This window comes from Carcharhinus amblyrhynchos, chromosome 15 (genome assembly GCF_965287045.1).
Source record: "Carcharhinus amblyrhynchos chromosome 15, sCarAmb.v2.hapA, whole genome shotgun sequence".
NCBI classification, from domain to species: Eukaryota; Metazoa; Chordata; class Chondrichthyes; order Carcharhiniformes; family Carcharhinidae; genus Carcharhinus; species Carcharhinus amblyrhynchos.
In genome coordinates, this window is record NC_137338.1 from 12054100 (window position 1) to 12069582 (window position 15483).

General features: G+C 44.7%; 1 protein-coding gene across 1 annotated transcript in view; it reads left to right on the plus strand.

Moving 5' to 3' along the window:
• LOC145353511 (transmembrane protease serine 2-like) overlaps window positions 1-15483 on the plus strand; it is a 45574-nt gene that overhangs the window by 22213 nt on the left and 7878 nt on the right. The window contains exons 7-8 of the mRNA XM_080204320.1: window positions 3840-4014; window positions 11330-11502. Of these exons, the coding sequence (XP_080060446.1) occupies window positions 3840-4014; window positions 11330-11502 (348 nt within the window). The remainder of the gene's footprint in view (window positions 1-3839; window positions 4015-11329; window positions 11503-15483) is intronic.

Consider the following 15483-nt stretch of genomic DNA (forward strand, 5'->3'; position numbering starts at 1 on the left):
GACTCGACACCAGTTAGCCTAACATCTGTGATTGGAGTAATTGCTACAGTGTATAATTGAGGAAGGAGTGACTGATACCTTAAACATTTTTAATTGATCAGTGAGTTTAATAAAGGGACGTCTCAAAGCTGACTAACTTAACTGTATTTTGTGAAGAGAAGACTAAAGTAGTGGATAGAGGAATGTCTAATGATGTTCTTCATATGGATTTCCCAAAAGCACCTGATAAAGTCCCTCAAACAGCTCTTATGGTGGAATCATGGTTAAAGTTCATGGAATCGAAGGTAAATTATTGATCTGAATAGGAGATATATTACTGCGTGAGAGGAAGACAGATAAAGGGAAATAGGGCAGATACTCTTACTGGCTGCAGAAGGCAATGATAAACTACTTCACCATACGTGGTACCTCTTAGGACATAGTAGCTGATGGAGGAGGAGGACTCTAATTGGTGGCATGGTGGCACAGTGGTTAGCACTGCTGCCTCCCAGCACCAGGGACATGGGTTCAATTCTGGCCTCTGGTCACTGTCTGTGCAGAGTGTGCATGTTCTCCCCATGTCTGCGTGGGTTTCCACCAGGTGCTCCGGTACTCTGGCCTTTGGGCACTGTCTGTGTGGAGTTTGCATGTTCTCCCCGTGTCTGTGTGGGTTTCCTCTGTGTGCTCTGGTTTCTGAGATTCAAATAGATTGCGGCTTTAGTTCCTTTTATTTGCCCCAGCTCCTTTTGAGAAACCTCGGAGTATCTGCGCAGTTACTCCTGAAAACCTGTGTCATGCAGTTTAATATATCCAACCAATCTAATTTTAGCTGCTTCAGCCAATCCCAACACATCAGTCAAGGTCTGTGACCCTCAATTACTAGAACAGTTAGTCAAGCTATTTGGTTTCTGTAGGATACAGGAACTATTGCTGACCCCACCGTCTTCATTGTCTCTCCTATGTAAGTAGATAATAAGTGTCTCACTCAACTTTTATTGTTGATGACTCTCTTGAAGGTAATGAAATGCTTGCTCCCTTATAACTGTGGCCATGGCTCCTGTGTTGACTTCCATTGAAAGAGATCTGCCTTTTACCATCAATGTAGATGGCACTTCATTATGTTGGATCTGTTTTAAAGTATACAACTCAGTGTCCCCTGTCAGGCTTCTTATCCAGTTCGTTTAATTGCACGAATTTCCTCCGGGTGCTCCAGTTTCCTCCCACATCCTGAAAGACGTGCTGATTATGTGCATTGACCAGGTGCCAGATTGTGGCGACTAGGGGAATTTCATAGTAACTTCATTGCAGTGTTAATGTAAGCCTTACTTGTGACTAATAAATTAACTTTTTTTCGTATCTGTCAAAAGGCTGTGTTCGAAACATGTGTGGGTTGCATCCCACAGTCCAAAGACATGCAGATTAGGTTGATTGGCCATGATATATTTCCCCTTAATATCAGGGGGACTAGCAGGTAAATATATGGGATTACAGGGATAGGACTGGGTGGGATTGTTGTTTGTGCAGGCTTGATGGGCCAAATGGCCTCCTTCTGCACTGTAGGGATTCTATTCTATGATCAGACGCTGTTAGGCTCCTCATTAAGCTGTAAGTTTGTGGGCCACCAACTGTGAGTAACCTTTCATTACTCCCCTGCTGCAATCTCATTTGATACAAAGAAATGATGCAGGCTTTCAACTAATTATTCCCAGTTTTCCACTTCTGGGTCGAACAGCTCAATCTTTTCAATTAAAGGCTTTTTTAGGTGCCACATGTAGCTTGCTTCTTTGTGGTTTCCACACTCACTCTCCTCTACCTCGAGATGCGCACTGCGATCTCCCAGTAACTAATGAAAAATTTTCCTCATCGCCAATGTAATAACGTCAAAGGCTACTCATTGTGGCTTCAAATAATGAAGTATTTATTATCAACAAATATTTATATATGTACAAGTGATGGTCTAATAGGACTGTAATACAAGTCTACTGTCCGCTGCTCCCTGCCTCCAACTGCAGTTCCTCCCCGACCCAAGATTCTCAACCTTCCAACCAATTGCCTCAGTTTCCCATACTCCAAAATCATGTGGTCCTCACGGACCGTCCCCTTAAAGGGATTCAAACCTGGCACGGTGACATCGTGTCAAGAACCCAACGTCAACATATTAGCTTCCCATAATACCTTACATGGGCGAATGCCAAAATTGGCAGTCCACCCACCATTTTTGAAAAAAATTATTAATAGACAAGTGAGCTTGTTAATCCAATGGAGTTCCACATAATAGAGTTGGTGTTGGTAGGGGGGGCAAGAGTGGGGAGTCGGCTTTTTATCATCTGTGGCAAAAAAGTGAGAAGATAGGGGAGGGGCTTCATTCTTCAGGATATACCATGTGTGCATCTGGGACAAACCACCCCACCTCCCCACCCCTCCAACACAATCCATTGAATCTCCTCTGAGCCACCTCAAGTAAGGGGATAAAACTTACACACTACTCTAGGTAGGGTCTCACTAATGCCTTGTTCAGTAGCAGCAATACTTCACTGCTTTTAATAGTCAGTAGAAATGATTGGAGAGCTGTCCTTCCAACCTCACCATTGCATTTGGAGCGGCATGGTTAGCTCTGCTGCCTCACAATGCCAGGGACCCGGGTTTGATTGCCAGCTTGGATCACTGTCTGTGTGGAGTCTGCACGTTCTTCCTGTGTCTGCATGGGTTTCCTCTGGGTGCTCTGGTTTCCTCCCACAGTCAAAGATGTGTGGGTTAGGTTGATTGGCCATGCTAAATTGTTTTTTACTGTCGGGGGATTAGCAGGGTAAACATATGGGGTTATGGGGATAGGGTCTGGGTGGGATTGTCGGTGCTGGCTTGATGGGCCGAATGGACTCAACAAAGAACAACACAGCACAGGAAACAGGCCCTTCGGCCCAACAAGCCCGCGCCGCCATTTTAACATTGAGAGTGCCCTTTCTACCTATGACCTTTGTCATAGGTAGAAAGGGCTATTGGGCTCCACGATAAAGGAATTATAACCAGATTGAGGGACACCTAATTTAGGGACAATTTGTTAACACCAATCAGCCTAAGAGCATGTTTTTGGGGTGTGTGGGAGGAAACCGGAGCACCCGGTGAAAACCCACGCAAGCATGGGGAGAACGTGCAAACTCCCACAGACACTGGCCCAAATCCATGTATCTGCACAGCAAACAGTGATAGTCACTGAGCTGTCATGTTGCCCGTCAGCTGGTCCAGTTTAAGCGTACACTAATGATGTGAAGCACTAGGCAGACTCTAGGCAGCACTGTAGCGATTCTAATCTATGATTCATGTTTGCAGAGCATTAAATGAAGACTTGACTTGTCAGCCACAGGTTTAATTAAACCAAAAGGAAAACTGTAAATGTTGGAAATCTGCAATCTATGCTAAACTAAGATTGCAGTTTCAGTCTTCAGCAGGAGATGGAAAAAACAGCTTTAGATGTGACTTTACATCCAAGATAACTGACTGACAAATTAACACTGATAAATTAAGCTAAAGGTGACATTCCTGAATCATAAATTGCTGCAGATGATTTGGCTCAATAACTGGACCTTAACTACATGTGGGTTCGGCTGGCACTTAACCTCAGTGCCCCTGAGCAAACAACTGCTCTACTCACCTCCAATCACCCCACCACCACCCCCCCCAACACTTATACGTCTTTTGACTACCCTCTTTTCAAGCCATTCCCTTGATTCGCTTCTAAAAGTTCCTGTGGACTCAAGTTCAGCTTGCTCCACATCGCCCAGCAATGATACTTTTCAAAGGCCTTTATTCTTCAGTTGTGAGTGACATTCTGCCTTCTCTCTCCTCTGTGTCTCCTGATGTAGATTGTGGAGTCCGCAAGTACAGGAATGGTACTTCCTCCAGGATAGTTGGTGGAATAGCAGCAAGTAAAGGGGAGTTCCCGTGGCAGGTCAGCCTCCACTTTAATAAACGTCACGTCTGTGGGGGCAGCATTATCACACCCTATTGGGTGATTACAGCAGCACATTGTGGAGAAAGGCAAGTTCATTTGTTCCGTTTTAATTTTCACATTTTATCTATCCTAAATCAGCTGCGTAAAATGCATTGACTTTTCTTGATATATTACTGTTACCTGTAGATCTTTGAAAAATAAAAAGAAATCTCTTTTGAACAATGCCACTGACTGGTGCCATCAAATAATTAATTGCATGTCCAGCTCTCTAGATAGGCCATCTGTAACCAAATAACCCTTCCAAGCATGAAGTCGCTATTCTTGCTTTGGTATGGTATGTGGTAGGCATGATCCTGGACTCATTGATAAGGCTGGAGGCAATATCTTAGTGAATTCTGACTTATATTAATCATTATACTATTTACAAGATAGTCTCTATATGAGGTTTGCATAGATTTATTTCTGTCCGTGCTCTATTTTGTGATCTTATGGTCAGAATTCTCCCACCTCGCCCACCACTGGAATTTTAGCGGGCGGGTTGCGGAGAATGTGAAATGCCATTAACGGTCAGATGGGGATTTCTGGCTTTTAGAGCAGTGTGGACGGAGAGTTCTACCCTATGTCTCCGATGATGTCGATAAATTTAAGATGAATTTTTTATGCTACCTCTCCCCCCCGGTACTCTCTGACTTGTGGCTTCTTGTGGAGTACAGTTGAAGATTTTCTCACACTGTCCTAATCCTGCAGCTAATTCCCTCGCTGCTTCTTCCAGTCACTGGGGCTCTTGACTTGATGCTGCTTTTGCTATGTTTAATCTTTGCCACCAACAGCTCTTGGTCTGCTATGGTGGTAGTTCTGGCCGTGGACTTGGAAATAAGGTTGGAGGTGATACTCTTAGTGAACTCCATCTTAACTCTAACTATTTACAAGGCGGTCTGTATGTGACAGTCTACACAGGTCAATTTCTCTTGATGCTCCGTTATCATGTGATCTTATATTGCTGAAGATACAGACCACATATTTACATATTTAACATTAACTCCTTGTGCTGTAATGAGTGTCAGATTTCCAAAAGCAAATATGTAACCTTTTCCAGAATCTCATGAACATTTCTGACAATCTCATACGACTATTCTGAATGCTATTTGTTACTTAGTCAAGTGGTTAGCACTACTGACTCACAGCGCTAGGGTCCAAGGTTCGAATCCCAGCTTGGGTCATTGTCTGCATGGGGTTCTTCTGGGTGTTCCGGTTTCCTCCCACTGTCCAATGATGTACAGGTTAGGTGGGATTGGCCATGCTAAATTGCCCCTGAGTGTCAGGGGGGGCTAGCTAGGGTAAACGCATGGGGATAGGGCCTTGCTGGGATTGTGGTTGGTGCAGACTTGATGGGCCAAAGGCCTCCTTCTGCACTGTAGGGGTTCTATTATGCTATGAAGGGCAGTTGAGAGTCAACCACATTGCTGTGGCTCTGGAGTCAGATGTCAGCCAGACCAGGTAAGGACAGCAGGTTTCCTTCCCTAAAGGACATTAGTGAACCAGGTAGGTTTTTCTTAGAATCAACAATGGCTTCATGGTCGTCAGTAGATTTTTAATTCCAAACATCTTTTATTAAATTCAAATTTCACCATCTGCCCTGGTGGGATTTGAACCTGGATCCCAGAACATTAGCTGATTCATAGTCAATAATACCACTAGGCCATCACCTCCCTGTTGCAATGAAAGGTTTGACATCAACAGGCCAGTTACTGAGAATAGGAGCAACCAGGACTTCTGTAGTCGTATGCATCTGGCCTCTGGCCTCCAGTACATCCATGGCTTTCCTTGGCTGGTGTTCCTCCAGGAACCTACCTAAACTTCTCTGCCTGTGAATCTCCACTCCTGTCAAACGGTGCTTAACTTTCTTCTACAACCAAGCCTTTGGCCACTTGTTCTAACCGCTTTGTCTCAGTGTCGAATTTTGTCTGATTCTTTTTCTTTTGTTTATGGGATGTGGATGTCAATGTGTCAGTTCTGACTGGGAATCATTTATTGCCCATCCCTAACTACTCCTTGAACTGTTGTGATTTGCTAGGTCATTTCAGGGGACAGTTAAGAGTCACAGGTAAGCCAGACCAGATAAGGATAAAGGAGCAGATATTTTTAAGTGACAAAAAACAATGGTTTTATGAATTTTCAATGAAAAATTCATTAAAAATTCAAAATTCACCACCTGATGTGGTGAGATTTGAACCCAAGAGCATCACCCTAGGTCTCTGGATTACTAGTTTGATTTGATTTGATTTGGGTTAATTTATTATTGTCACATGTACTAGTGTACAATGAAAAGTACAGTTTCTTGTGCTGTATACAGACAGAGCATACTGTTCATACAGAAGGAAAGGGGAGAGTGCAGAATGTAGTGTTATGGTCATAGCGAGGGTGTAGAGAAAGGTCAACTTAATGCGAGGTAGGTCCATTCAAAAGTCTGATGGCAGCAGGGAAGAAGCTGTCCTTGAGTCGGTTGGTACATGACCTCAGACTTTTGTATCTTTTTCCCGACGGAAGAAGGTGAAAGGGAGAATGTTCGGTGCGGGTGGGATCCTTAATTACGCTGGCTATGAGGCAGCGGGAAGTGTTGACAGTGTCAATGGGTGGGAGGCTGGTGTGAGTGATGGACTGGGCTTCATTCACAACTCTTTGTTCTTTCTCGTGGTCTTGGACAGAGCAGGAGCTATACCAAGCTGTGATACAACCAGAAAGAATGGTGCATCTGTATAATGTCGTGAAAGTTGTAGTTATTATACCAAATTTCCTCAATCTTCTGAGAAAGTAGTGTTGGTGGACTTTCTTAACTATAATGTCAGCATGGGGGAACCAAAATAGGTTGTTGGTGATCTGGACACCTAAAAACTTGAAGCTCTCAACCATTTCTACTTCATCCTCACTGATGTAGACAGAGGCATGTCCTCCTCTCCGCTTGATGATGCTCTCCATCATTTTGTTGACGTCGAAGGTGAGATTTTTGTTGTCACACCAATTCATCCGTCCAGTGACAATGCCATTACACCACCAACCAGTAATTGCCCATGAATCACTTTGGGATGTTTCACTACATTTACACGTGTTAAGTTGAGTTTGATGGAAGAGGATAGGAGGAGGCTCATGCGGAGCTTAAACACTGACGCCAACCAATGTGGATCAGTAGTTTGCTCCAATGATGTGAATCCTAGAGAGTATAAATACCAGTTGTTGCTGTTCAATATGTTTGATGGATTTTCCAAGATTAAGACTGTGTCACCGTCTCAAGATTTTTGGTGGCATGGTGACACAGTGGTTAGCACTGCTGACTCACAGTGCCAATCTCCCGGGTTTGATTCCTGGTTTGGGTCACTGTCTGTGTGGAGTTTGCACATTTTCGCCATGTCTGTATGGGTTTCCTCTGGGTACTCTGGTTTCTTCCCACAGTCCAAAGATGTGCAAGTTAGGTGGATTGGCCATGCCCTTAGTGCCGGGGGCTAGACCATAAGGCCATAAGACTTTGGAGCAGAATTAGGCCACTTGGCTGATCGAGTCTGCTCCACCATTCAATCATGGCTGATTTATTTCTCATCCCCATTCTCCTGCCTTTTCCCCATAACCCCTGATCTCCTTATTAATGAAGAACCTATCTATCTCTGTCTCAATGACCTGGCCTCCATGGCCTTTTGCAGCAAAGAGCTCCACAGACAGATTCACCACTCTCTGGCTGAAGAAATTCCTTCTCATCATTCCTTTTGCCTGAGGTTGTGCCCTCTGGTTCTAGTTTTTCCTACTAGTGCAAACAGCCTCTCCATGCCCACATTATCCAGGCCTTACAGAATCTTGTAAGTTTCAATAAGATCCCTTCTCATCCTTCTAAACTCCAAAGACCCAGAATCCTCAACCCGTTCCTCATACAACAGGCTCTTCATAACAGGGATCATTTTGTGAACCTCCTGTGGATCCTTTCCAAGGCTAGCACATCCTTCCTTAGATATGGGGCCCAAAACTGCTCACAATACTCCAAATGGGGTCTGACCAGAGCCTTGTGGAGCCTCAAAAATACATCCCTGCTCTTGTATTCTCGCCCTCTCGACATGAATACTAACATTGCGTTTGCCTTCCTAACTGCCGACTGAATCTGCACGTTAACCTTAAGAGAATCTTGAACAATGACTCTCAAGTCCCTTTGTATTTCTGATTTCCTAAGCATTTTCGCATTTAGAAAATAGTCTATGTCTCCACTCCTCCTTCCAAAGTTTGATTTGATTTGATTTATTATTGACACATATATTAGTATACAGTGAAAAGTATTGTTCCTTGTGCACTGTACAGACAAAACAAACAGACACAAGTGCATAACCTCACATTTTTCCACATTGTATTCCATCTGCCACTTCTTTGCCCGCTCTCCTAACCTGTCCAAGTCCTTCTGCAGCATCTCCCCGCCCCCAACCCCGCTTCCTCAATACTACCTGTCCCTCTACAATCTTTGTATCATCTGCAAACTTAGCAATAATGCCTTCAATTCCTTCCTCCAAATCGTTAATGTATATTGTGAAACGTTGTGGTCCCAGTACTGACCCCTGAGGCACACCACTCATCACCAGCTGCCATCCTGAGAAAGACTCCTTTATCCCTACTCGCTACCTTCTGCCAGTCAGCCAATCCTCTATCCATGCCAGGATCTTTCCCTTAACGCCATGGGCACTTAATTTATTTAGCAGTCTCCTATGTGGTGCTTTGTCAAAGGCCTTTTGGAAACGTTAATAAATCATGTCCACTGGTTCTCCTTCATCTAACTTCCTTGTTACCTCCTCAAGCCAGGGTAAATGCATGGGGTTATGGGGATAGGGCCTGGGTGGGATTGTGGTCGGTGCAGACTTGATGACTGAATGGCCTCCTTCTGCACTGTAGGATTCTATGATTCTACAAACATAAGAACATAAGAAATAGGAGCAGGAGTAGGCCATCTAGCCCTTCGAGCCTGCCCCGCCATTCAGTAAGATCATGGCTGATCTGTCGTGGCTCAGTTCCACATTCCCGCCCTCTCCCCATAACCCTTAATCCCCTCTCTTATCAAAAACCCATCAACCCGCGTCTTAAAAATATTTAGCGAGGCAGCCTCCACCACTTCAACGGGCAGAGAATTCCAGAGATTCACCACCCTTTGAGTGAAGAAGTTCCTCCTCAACTCCGTTCTAAACCACCCCCCCTTTATCCTGAGGCTGTGCCCTCTAGTCCTACTGTCCTTTCTGAGCGGGAAGACCCTCTCCACCTCTATCCTATCCATCCCATTCAACATCTTATACGTCTCAATGAGATCTCCCCTCATTCTTCTAAACTCTAATGAGTACAAGCCTAGTTTATTCAGCCTCTCCTCATAGTTCAACCCCCTCAACTCCGGAATCAGCCTAGTAAACCTCCTCTGCACTCCCTCCAAGGCCAAAATATCCTTGCGCAGGTGCGGCGCCCAAAACTGCACACAGTACTCCAGCTGCGGCCTCACCAATGCCCTATACAGCTGCAGCAAGACTTCCCTACTTTTATATTCAATCCCCCTCGCTATGAAGGCCAGCATCCCATTCGCCTTCCTGACCACCTGCTGCACCTGCAGGCTGGGTTTTTGCGACTCATGCACAAGGACCCCGAGGTCCCTCTGCACCATTGCATGCTGCAGTTTTTTGCCACGTAAGTAATAGTCCTTCCTAGCATTATTCCTACCAAAGTGGACCATGTCACATTTGCCAACATTAAATTCCATTTGCCAGTTCCTGGCCCATTTGCCCAGCCTATCTAGATCCTTCTGCAGACTCTCCACACCCTCCGCACAATTTGCCGTTCCACCAATCTTGGTGTCATCAGAAAATTTCGACACCATACACTCGGTTCCCTCCTCCAGATCATCTATATAAATGGTGAATAGCTGAGGGCCCAGCACCAACCCCTGGGGCACTCCACCAACCGCCAATCCGAATAGCACCCATTGACCCCCACTCTCTGCCTCTTATTTGACAGCCAATCCTCTATCCACGCTAACACCCTACCCCCAACTCCATGCCCCCTGACCTTCTGCAATAACCTCTTGTGAGGCACCTTGTCAAATGCCTTCTGAAAATCAAGAAAGACCACATCCACCGGCTCTCCTCTATCCACCGCCTTAGACACATCCTCATAGAACTCCAATAAATTCGTCAGACACGACTTCCCTTTAACGAAACCGTGCTGCGTCTGCTCTACCAAACAATTCTCCTCAAGATGCCTTGCTATTTTCTCCTTGATCACGGATTCTAACATTTTATCTACAACAGACGTTAAACTAACCAGCCTATAATTCCCTGCCTTTTGCCTGCCACCCTTCTTAAACAATGGCGTAACATTAGCCGTTTTCCAATCTTCCGGCACTTCCCTGGAATCCAGCGACGTTTGGAAAATAATCACCAAGGCATCCACTATCATCTCCACCATTTCCTTCAGAACCCTTGGATGCATTCCATCTGGTCCTGGGGACTTATCCACAATCAGCCCCTCCAGTCTGTCGAGCACCGCCTCTCTAGTAACAATAATGTCATTCAGGCCCTCCACTCCTACCATCTATCCATCGCTAACACCCGGCAAATTACTCACGTCCTCCTCCGTGAAGACCGAAACAAAAAAGTTATTCAGGGCCTCAGCCATTTCCCCTCCCCTACCACTAAGTCCCCCCTCTCATCCTCTAAGGGTCCAATGTTCACCCTAGCCAGCCTCTTCCTTTCTATGTATTTATAAAAACTCTTGCTATCCTTTTTTATATTAAGCGCTAGCCCAGCTTCATAGTTTATCCTACCCTTCTTTATCAATTTCTTTGTCATTCTTTGTTGACATTTAAACCTCTCCCAATCCTCTTCTCGCCCACTACTCTTAGCTACTCTAAATGCATCCGCTTTTAATTTAACACTTTCCTTCACCTCCTTCGTTATCCACGGCTGATTACCTCTCCTCCTACGATCCTTTTTAACTATCGGAATAAATTTCTGCTGAGCACCAAGAAAGATGTCCTTAAAGATCCTCCACTGTTCCTCAGCAGACCTACCTTCCAACGCGCTCCCCCAATCAACATTCGCCAATTCCTCTCTCATCCTACCGTACTCCCCTCTGTTCAAACAAAGGACACATGTCCGGGAGCCCACTTTCTCCTCCTCCATCTGCATCAGAAACTCCACCATACAATGATCACTCTTCCCAAGAGGATTCTTCACCACAAGGTCCCTAATTCTACCTGCCTCATTACACAGCACCAGATCCAAGATAGCTCGCTCCCTCGTTGGCTCCAACACACACTGTTCCAGGAAACTATCCCGGCAGCATTCCAGGAACGAAGTGGTGGTTATTCATCAAAATCTTTTATCCCTCTTTTCACAGGCATCCTTTTCCTTCCCAATGGCGTGTATATGGTGGCATTCTGTGGCAAACTGAAACAAACTTTCCATTGGCTCACCGTGTAGAGAAATTTCTCAGACATGAAAAGTTTAACAAAAGAAACAAGGATTATGACGTAGCATTAATGAAGCTAAAAAAGCCTTTCCAAATGTCAGGTAACTCCAACATTATTTTATGGACATACTTCACTCTTCCCGCCGCTACATTCCTTGTGTTCTCTATTCTGATTGGCTGTATTTTAAGGTGTTGCATCATGATACCTTACACCTTTCAGTCACTTTTCAGCAACTGAAAAATACTTCTTTCCCCATCTCCAATATTTAATAACTGATGCAGCACAACATTTGCATTGATGTAGTGCCTTAAATGTGGCCAAATGATAGCAGTCACAGTTAAAGTTTTAAAGTTTAATTATTAGCATCACAAGCAGGCTTACATTAACGCTGCAATGAAGTTACTGTGAAAATCCCCAGTGAAAATAGTGGAACAACATAACTCCTCGACAAAGCTTCTTGGACAACACCTTCCAAACTTGCAATCTCGACCACTCGAAGGCCAAAGGCCACAGAGGTCAAAGAAAGAAACATAGAAAATAGACGCAGGGGAAGGCCACTCGGCCCTTCGAGTTTGCACCACTATTCAATATGATCATGGTTGATCATCCTCTTTCAGTTTGCCACTCTCGCTTTCTTTCCATATCCCTTGATCCCTTTAGCCACAAGGGCCACATCCAGCTCCCCCTTGAATATATCTAACAAACTGACCCCAACAGCCTTCTGTGTTAGAGAATTCCACAGGTTTACAACTCTCAGATTGAAGAAGTTCTTACTCATCTCAGTCCTGATTAGCTTACCCCTTATTCTTAGACTGTGACCCTTGTTCTGCACTTCCCCAACACCGGGAACATTCTTCCCACATCTAGCCTGTCCAGTCCCATCAGGATTTTATATGTTTCTATGAGATCCCCTCTCATTCTAAATTCCAGTGAGTATAAGCCCAGTCAATCCAGGGTCACTTCATATTTCAGTCCTGCTGTTCCAGGAATCAGTTTGGTGAACAACTCGCTGGACTCCCTCAATAGCAGACTATTCTCCTCAGACTAGGAGAACAAAACTGCACACAATACTCAATGTGTGTCCTCACCAAGGCCCTGTATAACTAGCAAGTTATCCTTACTCCTATACTCAGATTCTCTTGCTATGAAGGCCAGCATGGCATTCTGCCTTGGAAATATATCGCTGTTCCTTCACTGTTGCTGGGTCAAAATCTTGGAACTCCCTCCCGAACATACAGCATGGACTGCAGCGATTCAAGCAGTTGGCTCACCACCACCTTCTCAAGGGCAGTAAGAGATGGGCAATAAAAATGCTGGTCTTAACAGTGAAGCTACAGCTCAAAGTTGAATGACAAAAAAGGCTTGGTAGATCAGTCAGCTTCTGTGGAGTGAGAAGTACTGTTGACATTTCAGGTCAATGACCTTTTGTCTGAATTGGATGAAAAATGTTTCAAGATAACGAAAGAGGGGAGGAAGTAAAGAACAAAAGGGAAGATCTGTTGTAAAGGTGGAAGGCAGGAAACTTGACTGATACAAAGCAGAAGTCGACATGTTCCCTGATGATTGCATTGTTTTAATTTCCATTTGCAATTCCTCGGATGCCGACAGAGTTTGTGCCCATATGTAGCAAGACCCAGACACATGTATCGAAAAGGTTTGAATGAATAGGGAATAGTTTAGAACTGGAAGTTCTCTAGATGTTTTGGCCAACGTTTATCTTAAGCCAGCACTTATCAAAAAAGGATTAGTTAATCATTTAATTCATTCTCTATGTGGCATCTTGCTGCGTGTAATACCGCTGCTCTCTTTGCCTAATAACAAGGACTTGTATTTAGTTCAAAGATGTGCGGGTTAGGTTGATTGGCCATGCTAAAATTGACCCTTAGTGTCCTAAGATGCTTAGGTTAGAGGGATTAGTGGGTAAAATATGTAGGGATATGGGGGTAGGGCCTGGGTGGGATTGTGGTCGGTGCAGACCCGATGGGCCGAAGGGCCTCTTTCTGCACTGTAGGGTTCTATGATTTGATTCTATGAATTTATGTCACACATTAACAAAATGTTCCAAGGTGTTTCACACCTTGTAAGGGGATGTACCGAAAGGTTGACAGAGAGAGGGATTTTAGGGTGTTGTAAAGGAGGAACAAGAGGCAGAGAAGTTTAAGGAGAGAATTCCAGAGCTTTAGAATCTTGGCAGCTGAAAGACCTCCAGTGATGGAGTGGTGAAAATCAGGAATGTTCAAATAGCTGGAATTTGAGTTGTGCAGATTTTGTGGAGAGTTGTAGGGTTGGAGGAGATCAGTGAATCACTTGCAAACAAAAGCGGGAATTTTAAAAACAAGCATTGATTAACCAGGAGTCTGGTAGGGTAGGTGAGTGAGCACAGAGGTAACAGGTGAATGGGACTTCACATGCTGGGAGCAGAAATTTGGATAATGTCCAGTGTGTTGAGATTCAAACATGTGAGACCAGCCCAAAACATATTGGAAAAGCTTAGTCTCGAGGAAACAAAAGCATCAGATGGGCATTTCAGCAGATGAATTGAAGCCGGGACAGAGTTGGGCAATGTTGCTGAGGTGGAAATAGTCAATGTAGGAGAGTGTGTATCTGTGTGTGCGTGTATGTGTGTGTGTGTGTGTGTATCTGTGCGTGTGTGTGTGTGTCTGTGGGTGTGTGTGTGTATGTGAGTGTGTGTGTGTATCTGTGCGTGTGTGTGTATCTGTGCATGTGTGTGTGTGTGTGTGTGTATCTGTGCGTGTGTGTGTGTGTCTGTGGGTGTGTGTGTGTATGTGAGTGTGTGTGTGTATCTGTGCGTGTGTGTGTATCTGTGCATGTGTGTGTGTGTGTGTGTGTGTGTGTATCTGTGCGTGTGTGTGTGTCTGTGGGTGTGTGTGTGTGTGTGAGTGTGTGTGTATCTGTGCGTGTGTGTGTATCTGTGCATGTGTGTGTGTGTGTCTGTGTGTGTATCTGTGCGTGTGTGTGTGTGTATCTGTGCATGTGTGTGTGTGTGTATGTGTGTGTGTGTATCTGTGTGTGTGTATGTCTGTGGGTGCATGTGTGTGTGTATGTGTGTGTATCTGTGCGTGTGTGTGTGTCTGTGCGTGTGTGTGTGATCAGAAGCTCGTGTTGGGGCTAGGTATCATACTAGGGTTGAAAGCAACCAAGTTGAGCCTCAGAAAGTTGTCAGGGAGAGAGAGTGGAGTTTGTTGCTGGGCTTCTGGCAACGATTTCAGTTTTCCTAATGCGTCGTCGGAGGAAGCGGACATGCCGGCGATGGACTGGGGTGGGCATTGTAAGCAGTCTCACAACACCAGGTTAAAATCCAACCGGTATATTTGGAATCACGAGCTTTTGGAGTGCTGCCCCTTCATCATGATTGCAGATGCTGGAATCTGAAACAAAAGCAGAAAATGCTGGAAAGTCTCAGCAAGTCTGACAGCATCTGTGGAGAAAGAATAGAGCCAATGCGCAGAATTGTCCCATCCCGCCCGCCATGGGAATTGTAGCAGGCAGGACACGGACCGTGCAAAGGACCTCAGGCGGGATTTTCCGGTTTTGGGATGAGCGCAGCCAAAAAATCCCACCCAATGTTTTGAGTCTTGATGACCCTTTGCCAGAGTTGGGCAATGGTGTCATAGACCGGTCCTGATGCGTAAGAACGGATCAGGAATAATTCAGATTCAAATTAACTCACAAGAAGTTCTAATTCTAAGAAGTTTGGCGAATGAATGAAAGTCTGTTTTATTCTTTGACAAGAATAATATTGTATATTTTGTATCTCAGATCTAAGCCGGGATGTCATTAGTTTCTATTTCGCTAATTGGTTTTATTCACAGTGCTCCAAAGTGTCTGCACCCATGCTAATACCTCAGGTTTCCCGCTCTTTCCACACCTTCATTTATTTCCCCTGATTCCACACCCAGGCTGAACCAATCAAGAAGAGTGAGCATGGATCAGCCAGATTTACATAATCAACCAATCGAACACCGACAAAACGGCGAAACTTTGCAGTTTAAAAAATGCATTAGCTAACTCATGTATAAATTAGTCTCGAAATTATTCCACCGGTGGATAACAGTTCTGT